The following is a 17,013-nucleotide window of genomic DNA, read 5'->3' as shown; positions in this document are numbered from 1 at the left end:
TCCACAGGCCAACTAAATCCACCAAAACTCTGTGGATTTACTTCTCCATAGTTCATATTTTCCTAACTATTTGGAAGTTGAATTGCAATACTGCAAATGCTCTGTTTGAAATAAGATGTGGTGATAGAATTAGATGAGAGTGTTGCTCTGTGAGGAGCCTGAGGAAGAGTGGATGCCACTATAGCACAGGTAGTTGGAGGGAACTGAGGCCAAGACCCACAAAGGAGCATTCTCAACAGAACAAGCCAGTGATGACTTTCAAGAACAGTCAAACAGGCACACTGACAAGGACATATTAAGTGGAAGAAATAAAATGAAGGACAAAAAGTACAGAAGAGGAAAAAAAACTTATTTTCTAAAACTTTGGTAACTTTGATTTTAACACATACCCCAAACCTATAAGCCTTTGATTATCATCCAAATGCTACTCATGGCCGCCCCACTGTACTGGGGCCCTCTCTACCTTCCTCTGCATCTTTAGGTCCACCAGTGGTCTCACAAGCTCTGACATCAAAGCACAGGAGTTCGAATCGATAGCCTGGTGCCCTTATTAAGATAAAAATTCTCACAAAATCATTATTAGTAGAATTTGTTAAAAAAAAAAAAGTGAACCTAAGAATTAGTTTTTTAAATCAAGCATTATTTTATGCCTATGGTTCCCCAGTAAAGTACAGCTTCCAATTAGACATGAAATTCAACATAACTACTGGGAGGTCAGCAGTTACCAGCTGTCTACTAGCGCCACAGGCTGGGACAGGAAATAAGAGCAGCCATTTGTTCCCCAAGGAATTGACCCTTTTTTACACCGTGATGTGTTTTTATTTTGTTCATTCATTTATCCACGCATTTTGGCAAATATTTTCTGAGCACTTAATATGTGCCAGAGCTGTTCCGGATGCTAAGGAAACAGCAGAGCACAGGAGGGATAAGGCTTCTGCCGGCAGGGAGCTGACCTCGGAGCCCCAGGAGGCAGACAAGGAATAAGGCAGCCGACAGGGAGAAGCCCTAGGGAGGGTGAAAGAGCCACGAAACAGGCGCTGGTGGGGCGGGGTTCCCAGAGACCGGCGCGCGGGTGGCTTACTTCTTCCGGTCCTTGTCCTTCCTCAGGTTGCTGCCTGATGCCATGAAGGTCTGGTTCTGGTATATCTCGGAGGTAGCTTTCTTTTTAGAGAAAGCAATTATTTCTTCTTCCAACAGTCTTCTCTTTTCTTCAAGCTTCATTCTCTCTTCTTGGTGAACTCTTTTAAGGTGCTCAAATTTGGCCTGTAGCTGTGAAACAAAGGTGCAATTCCCACTGATGACACAGTGTGGCAGCACATGCACAGATGTGTTGTCTGTCTCAGAACACAACCGCTACCGCTCACCCTCCTACACGTCCTCTATCTAGCCTTCCTGATGTCTCCTAAGTTCCTGCTTCAAGCAAAAATTTACACATAGAATTGCCTTGGTAACTTGAAATGATTTCCCACGCAAAAAATGCATGAACAAAACATAAGCTTTTAAAACACTTGATCTTTTAGAGTTTTTATTTTCTTGCTCTACATTTTCCCCACAAAGCTTCTTCAGAGTTTCTAAAATTCATGCGCAATACAAATGAAGGACACAAACTACAGAAGCAAGTTGTCAGAAAGGAAAAGAGCTTCCTTATTTTCCAAAAAAGTTACTACACATAGGGAGACCGTTATTGAAAGTTATACTGGTAAATTTTCTGGGAAAGCAAGTGTCAATTTAAATCAAGAATCTTAAAAATCTGTTACATTTTTCCACAGTCATTCATCTTCTTGAAATCTAAACTAAGTCAAGAAATCCTAAGTTCAGAGAACGTTTTAAACATTAAAATACTAACTGTAGTAGAATTTATACCATGATGGGAAAAAACAGCCTGCATCTAACAAAATAAAAAAATAAATTTATGCTAAATATACTCAACGCAGCCATTATGAGTTTTCCTAAAGTTCATAACACCACAACATGAGATTTCCCTGGTTTAATTGTTGTTTATCTGAAAAAAAAAAATCTAGAGACTTTAGTAGACTCCATATGAATCAACTGTGTGCCACGCCTGCCAAGAACACAAGCACTGCACAGAGAACCTAGATCAAAAAAGATAATTTTTTTTTTTGGTGAGGAAGACTGTCACTGAGCTAACATCTTTGCCAATCTTCCTCCATTTTGTATGTGTGACACCTCCACAGCATGGCCTGATGAACAGTGTGTATGTCCATGCCCAGGATCTGAACCATGAACCCCAGGCTGCCAAAGCAGAGTGTGCAAACTTAACCACTATGCCACTGGGCCAGACCCAAAAGATAATGTCTTTTGATCCTCTAGTCTGGTTAGACAAAATAAATTAGTATTTTCAGTTCTGGGGAGCAATCTAGCATTCATACTAAAAGTAGGAGTTGGTTTCTAGAAAAGATGAGGGTAGAAACTGCAGAGTGCTAAATTCCATCCTAATAAAAATCAAATGTTCCAAATATGTAATTGGTTGTCTACTGAGCCCATAAACCCCTGACAGAAGTATTTAAAATGGAGATACAACACGGTTGAAAGAGATTAAGGCCCTTCTACTTTAAGATTCTTTTATTCCTGAGGTCATTTCAGGGAAGCATCAGTTCCTCAATATTTGCTTATTTAAATGGCTCTTGCTTTTATAAAAAGATATATGAGTATGTGTGTGTATTTAAAGGGTGAGACTCATCCAGCTGTCGTTCAAGTCCGTGGTGTCAACAGTCACAGCTCTCTGAGGATGTGTGCATCCCTTCTATGTTCGGGAGAGGGGTGGGGTGGAACATACAGCATGGAAGGGAGGGCACAGGGGCAGGTTCATACTATGTGAGTAGAGCTCTAGCTCTGACTACTTAAACGGAGGCTGCAGACTTTATATGCATACTTAAATATCTTGAAAGGTTACAGAGTACTTCATATATCATTCTGGAAGTTGACTAAAAATTCCAGGAAATCTATAAAGAGAAAAACGTCTTAAAGGGGGGAGGGGGAAGGTGTGAATGTGACCATCATTCACATGATGTGGCGTTTACAGCTTTTGAATGGTAACAATCTAATCCATACACATGAAACACTCACTCGTGGTTCCATTATTTACTACAGTAGGCACTTAATTCAAACAGATTTTCAAATACTCAAAAAGTTAAAAACAGCAGACCTTTTGCGTTGTTGATAACTACTCACCAATGCTCTTAAAATCATATCCAATATGGTACACTGCTGTATCTTTCAGAAATACTATTTCTAAGGATATTATACAGTCTATTTGTCAATGACCCTTTGAAAAGTATCCATTTTTACAAATAAATGTGAGAGAAAACATTGATCTCGTGCTGAACTAGTAAATATCTTTAATCTGAGCTCTGTGCATCACTGGGGTCCCTTTCTGCCTTAACTGCCTGAAGGGCAGAGCTGTCTGTGCTCATGGAGAAGTCACCTTCTGCCACCGCTCTCAGCTGCACCTATGTGCAAACCACTCCTGCTGTCCTGCATTATAAGGCACCTGTACTATCATGTTCAAGCTTATAATGCAGCTGTATTTTTTTTACTGAAAATTATCTAGGGTACTTTTGGAAATGGGAGAGGCATAAATATTAAATGAAAAACTAGCCAAAAAATAGACAAAGATAAAATTGGGAAGTAGTAATATTTTAATGATGGTTATGCACTTTGAGGGATAAATATAAAATGTGTACTTCTTCTTATAGTGGGGGAAGGGGTATGAGAAATCTGTATGTCAAACGTAACATGGCTCATTAGTGCATCTAGAATGACATTAATAAACATACAGAAAAGATAACACTGAACCAGTGTTTCAAGATAACATTTGTTCTATGCATCTCCATACTCCAGGTATCTGATGTTCACAGCATTTTCAGCTAATTATACCTAAAAATCCACATTTATACAAAAGATAAATTAAGAGGTATCTGTTTTACAACAACATTGGTAAGGATATTTTAAATAACAAGGTCCTCTAACACAGAATTAACTAGTATTTTGGGTTATCTTTTTATTAGTGACTGCTAGTATCTTACTGATACAACTAGGTTTTGAGTGACCAAAAGTCCCAGATGCCCGGAATAGCCCTGGTTTATACCTACCTGTTTATACCTACTTGTTCTCCTGGTATAATTATTAATAAGCTTCCTTTCCCTCTAAAACTGTAGTAATTAAGACAACAAATGACATGGTCTTCCTTAGTCTTTCAGTTAATGACTCTTGGTATCATGGAGCAATGATTATTGATGGATGCCCTTCACCAGAGGGACCCTGACTCTAAACGATTAACAATATCGGTTTTACAATGTGAAAATCCGTCATGAGGTCCCTTGTAATACATTGGCCTCTAAAGCGATATAATTAGAAGTTTAGAACTCTGGTGACAACTTCAGTTGCTGGTGCCTTGGGTTTAAATTAACTTCATCATTAGTTTAATATACACGCAACACAAAAAAGCACTTGAGAGTGACGTGTGCATCATGGCAGAGCGAGTTGTTCCCTTGGACTCTCCCCCTCTAAAATACAACCAAAAGGACATTCACACACCAACAGAGGACATTCACACAACACAAAAGATGTCAGAGACCCACACAGCCATATGTCTGAAGGTGGTGGTGAGGCTGGATCCTCCAGAGGAAGTGGAAGCTGAAAGGCATGAGTTCTGTGGAGAGAGAGGGGCTGTGGCTGGAGGAGGTGCGCAGCGGAGAGGCGCCCTGTACTCACCTGGCACTCCAGCCCCAAGATCGCTCAGGGTGTGGCACAGACAGGCGGCAGCTAACGGAGCCCCGTGAGCACCCAGAGCACCATGCAGAGAGAGAGGCAGAGGTTGGTGGAGGCACACAGGTGTAAGAAAGGGTCCCTTCCCCCATCTGGCACTCCAGTCCTGTGATGGCCAGAGCTGTGCACACAGAGAGAAGCAGAGGCTGGGGGAGGTGCAGATGAAGGAGAGCACCCTCACCCCTGCTTGGTGCTCCAGATCTGCCATCAGTCAGAGCATTGCACAGTGAGAAAAGAAGTCAGTGGCAGGAGCTGGGGAGCCCCTGACCATGCTGGGCCTGGAATTCACAGTGCCTGAGTCCCACCCAGTGGAGGCAGGTGGCAGGGGCGACCAGACTGTAACACCACACAGAGGCAAAAATCCACACCATCAAGCAGTATGAGAAAGTAAATTAAACCTCCAAACCAGAAGGAAAATGACAAGTACCCAGAAACCAAACCTGAAGACACAGAAATCCATAATCTAAATGATGAAGAATTCAAAATAGCTATTGTAAAAAAACTCAACAAGTTACAAGAAAACACAGAAAGACAAATTAACGAATTCAGGAGCTTCTTCACAAAAGAGACTGAAACTATAAAGAAGAATCAGAATTGTGGGAGAAGAAAAACACAATGGTGGAAGATCAAGAAAACTCTGGACTCCCTAAATAACAGAACTGACAATATGGAAGACCAAATTAGCAATTTAGAAGACAGTACTATAGAAATGCTTCAGAGGGAGAAGAGAGAACTGAGACTAAAAAGAAATGAAGAAGCTCTCAGAGAAATATCTGATTCAATTAAGAAATGCAACATAAGGATTAGAGGTATTCCAGATGGGGAAGAGAGGGAGAATGGAGCAGAAAACCTGTTGAAAGAAATAATAGTACAGAATTTCCCAAACCTGGGGAAGAGGATGGAAATCCATGTGAAAGAGGCACCAGATCTAAATATGTCAATGTAAAAAGACTTACTGCAAGGCATATAGTACTGAGGCTGGCAAAAGTCAATGACAAAGAAAAAATATTAAAGGCAACAAGGCAGAAAAAATAACTTACAAAGGAACCCCTATTATACTTTCAGCAGATTTCTCAGCAGAAACCTTACAGGCTACGAGAGAGTGGCATGATATATTCAGAATTCTGAAAGACAAAAACATCCATACAAGAATACTCTACCCAGTGGAAATCTCCTTCAGATATAATGGAGAGACAAAAACTTTCCAGGATAAACAAAAGCTAAGGGAGTTCATCACCACAGGACACCCCGTACAAGAAATCCTCAAGAAGGCCCTCATACCTGAAAAGAAAAAAGAAAAAAAATAAGAAAGGGGCTACAAAGCCCTGAGCAAGGAGATGAATAGGTAGGCAATAATCAGAAAATGGCAGCTCTCTATCAGATCAGGTTGGTAAACACTTAACTTTTACATCAAGGATAAAGAAAAGGAAAACACCAAAATAAAAATAATCTCATCATTTTAACCACAAACTCACAACACAAGATGGAATAAGATATGACAAAAGTAACTTAGAAAGGGAAGAGGAAAGGGATGGAATCAGTAGAGACTAAGGAAATAAGAGGCTATCAGAAAATGGACTATTTCATCTACGAGATATTTTATAAGAACCTAATGGTAACCACTAAACGAATAATTAGAACAGAGACATATAGGATAAACAAGGAGAAAATGAAGAAAACCAGCATAGAAAACTACCTAACTGAATTTGTAGTCTGAAATATATGGGATGAGAAACAAAGGAAATGCAGGAGAACTGGAAAACAAACAATAAAATGGCAGCATTAGGCCCTCAAATATCAATAATCACTCTAAATGTAAATGGATTGAATTCTCCAATCAGAGTGGCAAGATGGATTAAAGAACAAGACCCAACAATATGCTGCCTCCAGGAAACACATCTCAGCTTTAAAAACAAACACAGGCTCAGAGTGAAGGGATGGAACACAGCACTCCAAGCTAATGGCAAATGAAAGAAAGCAGGTGTTACCATACTTATATCAGATAAAGTAGACCTCAAGATAAAACAGGTAAAGAGAGACAAAGAGGGGCAGTACATAACGATAAAAGGGTCTCTCCACCAAGAAGACATAACACTTATAAACATATATGCACCCAACACAGGAGCACCAAAGTACATAAAGCAACAATTAACAAACCTAAAAGGAGATAGTACCAACAACACAATAATAGTAGGGGACCTCAACACCCCACTTACATCAGTGGACAGATTATCCAGACAAAAAGTCAACAAGGAGACAGTGGAATTAAATGAAAAACTAGACTAGATAAACTTAATAGATTTATAGAGAGCGCTCCATCCAAAAACAGCAGAATACACATTCTTCTCAAGCTCACATGGAACATTCTCAAGGATAGACCATATATTGGGAAACAAGGCAAACTTCAATAAATTTAAGAAGATTGAAATCATATCTACTATCTTTTCCAGCCATAATGCTGTCAAACTAGAAATCAATTGCAAGAAAAAAGCTGGGAAAGGAACAAAAATGTGGAGGCTACACAACATGCTACTGAACAACCAATGAGTCATCGAAGAAATAAAGAGAGAAATCAAATAATATTTGGAGACAAATGAGAACGAAAACACCATACCAACTCAGATGGATGCAGCAAAAGTGGTCCTACGAGGGCAATTTATAGCAATACAGGCACAAGTTAACAAACAATGAAAAGCTCAAATAATCTTAAAGTACACCTAACAGAATTAGAAAAAGAAGAACAAATAAAGCCCAAACTCAACAGAAGCAGAAAAATAATAAAAATCAGAGCAGAAATAAATGAAATTGAAACAAAAAAGACTGTAGAAAGGATCAATGAAGCAAGGAGCTGGTTCTTTGAGAAGATAAACAAAATTGACAAACCCTTAACCAGACTCACAAAAAAAGGAGATGCCTCAAATAAATAAAATCAGAAATGAAAGAGGAAAAATTACAAGAAATACCACAGAAATACAAAAAACTCTTAGAGAATATTATGAAAAACTATACCCCAACAAACTGGACAATCTAGAAGAAATGGATAAATTCTTAGACTCTTACAACCTCCCAAAACTGAATCAAGAAGAAATAGAGAATCTGAATAGACCAATCACAAGTAAAGACATTGAAACAGTAATCAAAAACCTCCCCAAAATAAAATTCCAGGACCAGATGGCTTTTCTGGAGAATTTTATCAAACATTCAAAGAAGATTCTTCTCAAACTATTCCAAAAAATTGAGGAAGATGGAAATATTCCTAACACATCCTACGAGGCCAATATCACCCTGATACCAAAGCCAGACAACAACAACACAAAGAAGGAAACTTTTACAGGCCAATATCACTGATGAACACAGACACAAAAATCCTCAACAAAACATTGGTAAACCAAATATAGCAATACATTAAAGGAATCATACACCACGATCAAGGGGGATTCATACCAGGGACACAGGGATGGTTCAACATCCGCAAATCAATCAATGTGATATACCACATTAACAAAATGAGGAGCAAAAACCACATGGTCATCTCCATAGATGCAGAGAAAGCATTTGACAAGATCCAACATCCATTCATGATAAAAGCTCTCAATAAAATGGTATAGAAGGAAAGTATCTCAACACGATAAGGGCCATACATGACAAACCCACAGCCAACATCATACTCAACGGGGAAAAACTGAAAGCCATCCCTCAGAACAGGAACAAGACAAGGGTGCCCAATCTCACCACTCTTATTCAACATAGTACTGGTGGTTTTGCCAGGGCAATTAGGCAAGAACAAGAAATAAAAGGAAACCAAACAGGAACTGAAGAAGTGAAACTCTCGCTGTTTGCAGATGACATGATTTTATATCTAGAAAACCCTAAAGAATCCATCAGAAAACTATTAGAAATAATCAACAACTACAGCAAAGTTGCAGGGTACAAAGTCAACTTCCAAAAATCAGTGGCATTTCTATACTCTAATAACAAACTAACAGAAAGAGAACTCAAGAACACAATCCCATTTACAATCACAATGAAAAGAATAAAATATCTAGGAATAAATTTAACCAAGGAGGTGAAAGATCTATACAAGGAACATTATAAGACATTACTGAAAGAAATCGATAATGACATAAAGAAATGGGAAGATATTCCATGCACATGGATTGGAAGAATAAACATAGTTAAAATGTCCATACTTCCTAAAGCAATCTAAAGATTCAATGCAATCCCAATCAGAACCCCAATGACACTCTTCACAGAAATAGAACAAAGAATCTTAAAATTCATATGGGGCAACAAAAGACCCCAAATAGCCAAAGCAATCTTGAGAAACAAGAACAAAGCCAGTGGCTTCACAATCCCTGACTTCAAAATATATTACAAAGCTATATAGTAATCAAAACAGCATGGTACTGGTACAAAAACAGGCACACAGAACAATGGAACAGAAGAAAGCCCAGAAACAAAACCACATATCTATGGACAGCTAATCTTTGACAGAGGAACCACGAACATACAGTGGAGAAAGGAAGGCCTCTCCAATAAATGGTGTTGGGAAAACTGGACAGCCACATGCTAAAGAATGAAAGTAGACCATTATCTTTCTCCATACACAAAAATAGACTCAAAATGGACCAAAAACTTGAAGGTAAGACCTGAAACCATAAAACTTCTGGAAGAAAATATAGGCAGTAAACCCTTTGACGTCATATTTAAAAGGATCTTTTCGAATACCATATCTTCTCAGACAACGGAAACAGAAGGAAAAATAGCCAAGAGAGACTTGATCAGACTAAAGGGCTTCTGGAAGGCAAAGGAAACAAAGATCAAAATGAAAAAACAACCCACCAAATGGGAGAAAATATCTGCAAATCATATATCCAATAAGGGGTTAATTGCCATAGTATATGAAGAACTCACACAAATGAACATAAAAACAAACAACCCAATCAAAAGGTGGGCAGAGGATCTGAACAGACATTTCTCCAAAGAAGATATACAGATAGCCAATAGGCACATGAAAAGATGCTCAACATCACTAATCATCAGGGAAATGCAAATCAAAATTATACTTAGTATATCATCTTATGCCTGTTAGAATGGTTATAATCACCAAGACAAAAAACAACAAATGTTGGAGAGGTTGTAGAGAAAAGGAAACCCTCATCCACTGCTAGTAGGAATGCAAACTGGTGCAGCCAGTATGGAAAACGCTACAGAGATTTCTCAAAATTAAAAACAGAAATACCACATGACTCAGCTATCCCACTACTGGGTATTTATCCAAAGAACTGGAAATCAACAGTACAAAGAGACTTATGCACCTCTATGTTCACTGCAGCACTATTCACAATAGACAAGACGTGGAAGCAACCCAAGTGCCCACTGACTGATGATTGGATAAAGAAGATGTGGTATATATACACAATGGAATACTACTCAGCCATAAAAAAAGACAAAGTTGTCTCTTCACAACCAAATGGAAGGACCTTGAGGGCATTGTGTTAAGCGAAATAAGCCAGACAAAGACAAACACCATATGATTTCACTCATGTATGGAACATAAACAAACTTACAGACAAAGAGAACAATTTAGTGGTTACCAGGGGGAAGCAGGGTGGAGGGTGGGCACAAGGGGTAAAGGGGCACACTTATATGGTGTCTGACAAATATTAATGTACAACTAAAATTTCACAATGTTATAAACTATTATGACCACAACAACAAAAAAAGCACTTGAACCATAAAAATAAAAATCTACAAAGCATCTACTGACAATTAGTGTTTCTCTTTTTCTTTCAATCATTTGGTCACCCTGAATTTTCAATTTCCTTTTAAATAATACACATTTAAGTAAATAGTTTTATGTGGGATTTAAAAAATCAAAACTCAATTATAAACCACTTGAACATCTTCTCTCCTCATTAGAGAAACTAAGAATCATGGTATATGAGAGAGAAACTCTTAAGAGTTTTACTCTGCTACCATCTTAAAGATAAATCTACTAATTCAAAGAAAAGTCAGTATCTTTACTTCCTATTCATCACAACTCCTTCCTCAATATTATCTTTAAACAAATTTCAAACGAGGGACTATTCTCAAATAAAAGAGACTATAAACAAACAGAACACCCAAATGCAATGTGAGACCTATGACTGAATTCTGGTTCAAAAACAAAAATAAAAAATCACCAAACAAAAAAACAATAAAAGACAATCTTGGGACAACTGGGAAGATTTGAAAATGGACTGGAGAGTAGGTGAGATTATGGCATTCCTATTAATTTTCTTAGATATAATATTGGTACTACGGATGAAAATGCACCTAAGCTTCAGAGTTGCACACTGAAGTACCTAGGGATAGTGTCCTGCTGTCTACAACCAGCACTCAGATGACCAGGGAAACACACACACACGTACACACACAAAATAAAGACGTCAAGACATTCAACACTACATCTAGGGGTGGGAAGGGGAAGGGACACAGGTAACCTGTACTTTCATTTTCCTGTTGTTTGAACTTTTTCAAAATAAAAGATCAAAATTCAAATTATAAATGATATATTAGATTATTAATTTTACAAAACCACTTACTACAGGGTTCATTTAAATAGCAAGTATTTGAAATAATAAATTTGTAAAATTAAACTACTTTACAAATAACTCTTCGTGAGTTCTTATATTATCAAGTTCTTTTGTATTAACATTTCTGTCTTCTCTTAGAAATTCCTTTTTGCAGCTCATCCTGTTTGACTCTCATCTTAAATGTGACTTTACTTAGAAGTAGTGACTGCAGTTAGGCCTACAGAAAATAGCTTAACTCAAATAAAATTAAAATTAATGCTTGAAGAACTGGAAGCAAACAGAAGTATGGAAATTCACTGCTGATGTATTTTGTGCCAAGGCTATCCAAAGGGCAACACCACCATGTAACTCATCTAGAAAGCCTGAGTTCAAACTAAAAAAACTACTGAACAGCTTTCATAGCTACTCATTTCAGGCAAATAACAATCCCAACAACTCTCAAAATCTCAAAAAAGGCTTTGTGAAGCCACAGCTAAAACATTTCCGGCTCATGGTGAAGACATTTAAAACACTTCTCAGTAGCCTAGTTCATTACAAGTCTTTGGGGAAACTACTTCTAATCTAACGTGAAGACTATTTGCTCAAAAAGGCCAAAATTTTTATTTGATTTCAGACTACGATTTTTTTAAAGTCTGTATCCAGACTATATGTTAAAATAGCTACTTTTTAAAGAACAAGAAGTAATCTCTAAATCATCTCAACTAAATTCTTGAGGAAAATTTTCCAAATTAATAGGACACCTAAAAATTAACTGCACATTACAACAAACCAGCGTACTTGCCTCTCTCTCAGCTTCTTTCAGGATGGCTTCTTTCTCCTTTACTCGCTGCACAAACATCTGCTTCATTTCTTCTTCCTTCCTCTGAAGTTCACCATAAAATTCGTGTCTTTTGGCTTCATAGGTCTCTTGAAGACTAAAAAATTATTTGTGGTACTCTCATGTTAAAAAGATGATGTAACAAACTTGCAACAACTCAATCATCATGGTTTAAGCTTCATAACTATAACAACATGTACCAATATCCTGTTACAGAGAGCAACTCAAAGCATGAAATTTCCTATAGCATGAGACATAAAAAGCCACCAGTGCTACAGTTAATACAGAGTACCGGGATTTTGAAATTTTGGTTTATCAAATCCTTCACTAGCAGTACTCTCATTTCACCCCAAACAAATTCTTCTTTCAGTCTTTGTTAATTGGCATCACTGTGTCTGGAAACCTTGAGGTTCTAAAGTCCTCCGACTCTCCATTTACCTGTATCTCCGTATGTGATCACCAAGGCCTGTGACCCTGACATCATTTAAGTCCAGTCATCTCTTGGTTTGTACAGATATCCCGCTACAGCCCAACTTATCTTTGTGATTCTCTGCCTTCACTACCGCAATAATCTCCTGATAGATCTCTGGGCTTTTAGTTCCTCTTTCTTTCACTTTGTTCTTCTCCTAAGATTTTCCACCAAAAACACAAATCTCATTACCTTTTTTCTCTGTATTACAGTTGCTATTTACAGAATAAAGTCTCAACTCCTTTAAACAGCACTTAAGATACTTCACAGTCTGCCCTAATTCTACGTTTCCAGATTCATTTCCTACCAAACCAAGCCAATCCCCCTAAGGTTCCAGTCATATCAACCTCTTCATTGTTCCTCAAATGCGCCACACATTTCATGCTTTAGTCTGGTGTGTCTCTGCTTTCAACACCATTCCCCACTTCCCAGCTCCTTGTCCCCCAGCGAATCGGCTCTCCCTCAAGGCCAAATCCCAAAGCAGCCTCCTCTAGAAAGCCTTCTCTCGTCTCAGTCCAAGCACTTCAGGGCCCTTGTTTATGCCTCTTCTTTGGCATTTATACCCTACTCGCCTCTCTCATCCAACAGACCGTCACCTTTGTGAGCTGACTAGCCACAGGGCTCTAGACACTTCAGTTTCTTCATAAATGTTCATGTGACGATAGAAATTGCTGGGAAGTAGAGCCAGATTTAATCAGGCAGAGCAAGGACTATGAGAATCTCCCAGAGGTTTAACAAGGAGCACAAATCTACTTTCCAGCGGCGTGGCGTCACAATTAGAAATTTCTACTGCTTATAAGAACACTTTATATCTAAAGAGATTTAAAGTGTGATGAATTGAGGAAGTTTACTAATCTTCTAAGTATAGAATTCTGTAAGTTCACGGAACAATAGAGTAAAGAAATGCGGCACAAAGCTGTTAAGGCTGATGTGAGTGTGTGGTATGCACAGCAGCTGCTCCAAGGAGGAGCAGATCCTAGACATTGTCTTCAAGAGCAAAGCTTATAAATGTACAAAATGCCCTGGATCACCATATAAATGCCTCAAATCTCAAGGAAGCATTTTACTTTTCACCAGGTTTCTTGTTTTTCTGTGTTGTTTTAGTCTTATTTTAAAGAAGCCTCTAAATCTATGAGGCTACTTTCACTATTTCTAGAAACCTCACTACATTCACTCGTCTTACACTTGACTGATAGTCTTTAATGACAAACTTGGTTTAAATAACGTCTTGAATTCATATCAAATGTCAGCTTAAAAGAGGTCTCATTAGTAAAAGCTTTAAAAAAAAAAAAAGAAAGGGGCCAGCCCCGTGGCCAAGTGGTTAAGTTCGCCCGCTCCGCTTCGGCAGCCCAGGGTTTTGTCGGTTCGGATCCTGGGCGTGGACATGGCACCGCTCATCAGGCCATGCTGAGGTAGCATCCCACATGCCACAACTAGAAGGACCCACAACTAAAAATACACAACTATATACTGGGGAGCTTTGGGAGAAAAAGGGAAAATAAAATCTTTAAAAAAGGGTCTCATTAATCTATTTACACAAGCACTCGAGTTGCTTAGGAGGAAAACAAGTCTATCCGGCAAAGAGAGATCTCACGTCTGCTGAGCAGCTGCCACCAGCAGGGTCCTTTCTGGACCCCTTTCACTGTCTAATTCCCGCAGCAACAGCGAAGAACAAGCACTGAGAGTCTCTTTCACAGGTGAGAAAACTAAAGGTCAGAGAGGTAAAGTAATTTGCCCAAAGTAACATAGTTGGTAAGTAAAAAGCTGGGATTTGAGCCAGATCAGCCTTGCTCCAAGGCCCGCATTCCTAACCACCACAAGACTGTCCTGAAGTCAAGTCTCAGCAGAAGATACAAAAGTGAGAGACTGCTCCTGCGTAATTTGCATCACATCACACTGCTTTCCAACTTTGACCACGTCAATTTATAAAGTCAGAACTGCACGTAAAGAAACCTGCACTATCTTTCAAAAGGTTGTAAAGAAACTCAGAACATCTGAAAGGGAATGGGTTATATAGTAACTGTCGTAAAACTAATGCAACCATTGTTTACTATCAAGGATTTATTTATTAAATGAAAATAAAAAGTTTCCTTGCTATCCTACTCCCATTTCTAGTATAAAAGTAGCTTGCTGTCATGAATATCTAATGCAACATACTACTATAGTTGCAAATATCATTGACAACACAAAGTGGAAAATAAAAGAGAAAAAAAAATTCTCAGATGCTCGTGTTCATCAAGAAAATCACTCTGGTCCCTTCACTTAGGACCTCTTTGTGCTTTACGTATAGTTCTAATAAGCCTGGTGAACTTTTTCCTTTTCTACTGTAAACTAAATGCAGAAAGTTAATAACTATTTATTTCTTGAGAGTTCCAAAGACACAAAATTCGCTGACACAAAAAACTGTCAAACACTTGTGCAACTCTAAAATACTACGAAGATCTTTCTTTCCAAACTACAGGTGCCACAACACTTCAGTGACAGTGATTTGGTACTCAAAATGTTAAAGGTGACTAACTGTGGGAACAAGATTGGTTATGTTAATCTAAAATAACCTGGGGATTTAAGAAGGTTTATAAAAGCAAGTTTCATATAGTTTAAATAATTAAAGAGAAATAAAGGACAGACATTCTAACAGGTTCACATAACTATTTTTTTATTGATAGATATAATATTGAGGGACAGATTTTACATGCCAATCAAATCATAGTGACTATTCTTATGTACACCTCCAATTAAATGGGGAAGAGTCCCCAAGAGAATAGAATATAACTTGTTAAATCTATAAAAGTAAAACTTTCCTAAGACATCATCAGGCTATAATAAACTATAGAACCTTTATCAAGTAATTGATTCACAAATGTGAAAGCCTCCCCTATAAGAATGTAAACTCCATGAGAGCCAGGACTATAGGATCTTATTTGGTATTACATCTCCAGAGCCTTGCAAAGAGTAGACACTTTAAAAATACTTATGATTTTATACAGTGTTATTCACTGTTGACTCCCAAATTATCTCAGCCCTAACTTAACCCCAAGAGATTCACTTATGTAGTAACCTACTCAAACTCTTTACCTGATATTTATCAGCAACTTACATTTAACATGTCCAAAAACCTCTCAATTACCAACCACAACCCCTGAAATCTACTCCTTCCTCAGACTTGGTCGTATCAATAAACATCACCACCACTCACCTAGTTTCTCATGTCAAAAACTATACTGGAGTCATCACGGATTCCTCTCTTTCCTTTACACCCCATATCCAAACCATCAGTGAGTCCTACTAACTTTAATTTCAAATTACTTATCCTAAATACGCTCCTGACCACCTCTGCCACCCCCCCCCCCCAAGCCTCTGTGTTCTCACGCCTGGACTGCTACAGTGGCCTCCTAAGTGGGAGTCCTCATTTCCACTTCTGACCACTGCCCATACTCTATGCTCCTCACAGGGCCAGAGTGTCTTCCTCCCACCCCCACCCCAGAAGCTCTACAAGGGTAGAGTCTTGTTTAATCCCACAGCACATATATACCCAGTGTTGACGAAAATAATCCATAAATGAAAATTTGGGTGAGTTTATTCTGAGCTTAAATCTTAGGATTATAACCCGGGAGAGTCTTTCGACAAAGGAACAGAGCACTCCAAAGAAGTGGGGGTACACAGGGTGGTTATATACCCTCAAAGAGGGTGTTTCACATATGATTGAAATGTCCCTCCCACAATAGTCACAAGATTGCCCTGTCGGCACAGCACTTGATGGACACAGCAGGTAGTGGGTCTGCTATTTTGGTGGGCAGAGCAGGAGGCAAGTCTATTGTCTCGAGCTGGGCGGTCACAGGTGAGCGCAGCAATCAGTTTCTAGGCTAAGGAAAGATGCTTAATCCTTAAGGGAATGCCATCGTTGGGAGGGGGAGGGAAGTTGCACCTTTATCTCAAGGGCCTTTGCTCTTGCCATAGGGAATCTCTAAAGCAGATACACAATGCATGCTCAACGGCCTTGGTCAGGCCCTTTTGGAAAGACAAGGTCAGGCCGAATTAGGTTTACACCAAATGGCTTCCTCATATATTCCAATATATCCTATTACTTGCCATTTTTATTTGTCACCAGTGACTAGCATCATGTGGGGCAGATGGTAGACAAACAGTAAAAATCTAGTGAATGATGAATGGGAATTTTAATTTAAATGCTGATTCTTAGGCTCCATCCCTGTCTAGTCAAAGGTGACTGATGATTGACCCACCAGGCAATCTGAAGCCATTGTCTTGGAGAACCTGAAGACTGTCCCACTTGCTCTCACTCAGGATCTGTGCCTCATTAATGCACACAGAGACCGCTGAACTGACCTTCAGACTTGAAAGAG

At 38.7% G+C, this 17,013-nt stretch overlaps 1 protein-coding gene across 6 annotated transcripts in view; it reads right to left on the bottom strand.

Annotated features, from left to right (window-relative positions):
* SEPTIN10 (septin 10) overlaps positions 1–17,013 on the bottom strand; it is a 67,364-nt gene that overhangs the window by 1,884 nt on the left and 48,467 nt on the right. For 5 of the 6 annotated variants that reach the window (XM_070511470.1, XM_070511468.1, XM_070511469.1 and 2 more), the window contains 2 exons: positions 12,148–12,280; positions 1,082–1,269 (listed from right to left, as the gene is read on the bottom strand). In XM_070511470.1, coding sequence (XP_070367571.1) covers positions 1,082–1,269; positions 12,148–12,280 — 321 coding nt within the window. Of the gene's footprint in view, positions 1–1,081; positions 1,270–6,048; positions 6,070–12,147; positions 12,281–17,013 lie in introns of those variants that run through there. The other variant, XM_070511473.1, reaches the window with a different exon arrangement.

This window comes from Equus asinus, chromosome 6 (genome assembly GCF_041296235.1).
Source record: "Equus asinus isolate D_3611 breed Donkey chromosome 6, EquAss-T2T_v2, whole genome shotgun sequence".
In the NCBI taxonomy this organism is placed as follows: domain Eukaryota; kingdom Metazoa; phylum Chordata; class Mammalia; order Perissodactyla; family Equidae; genus Equus; species Equus asinus.
This window is presented reverse-complemented; position numbering and strand designations above follow the sequence as displayed.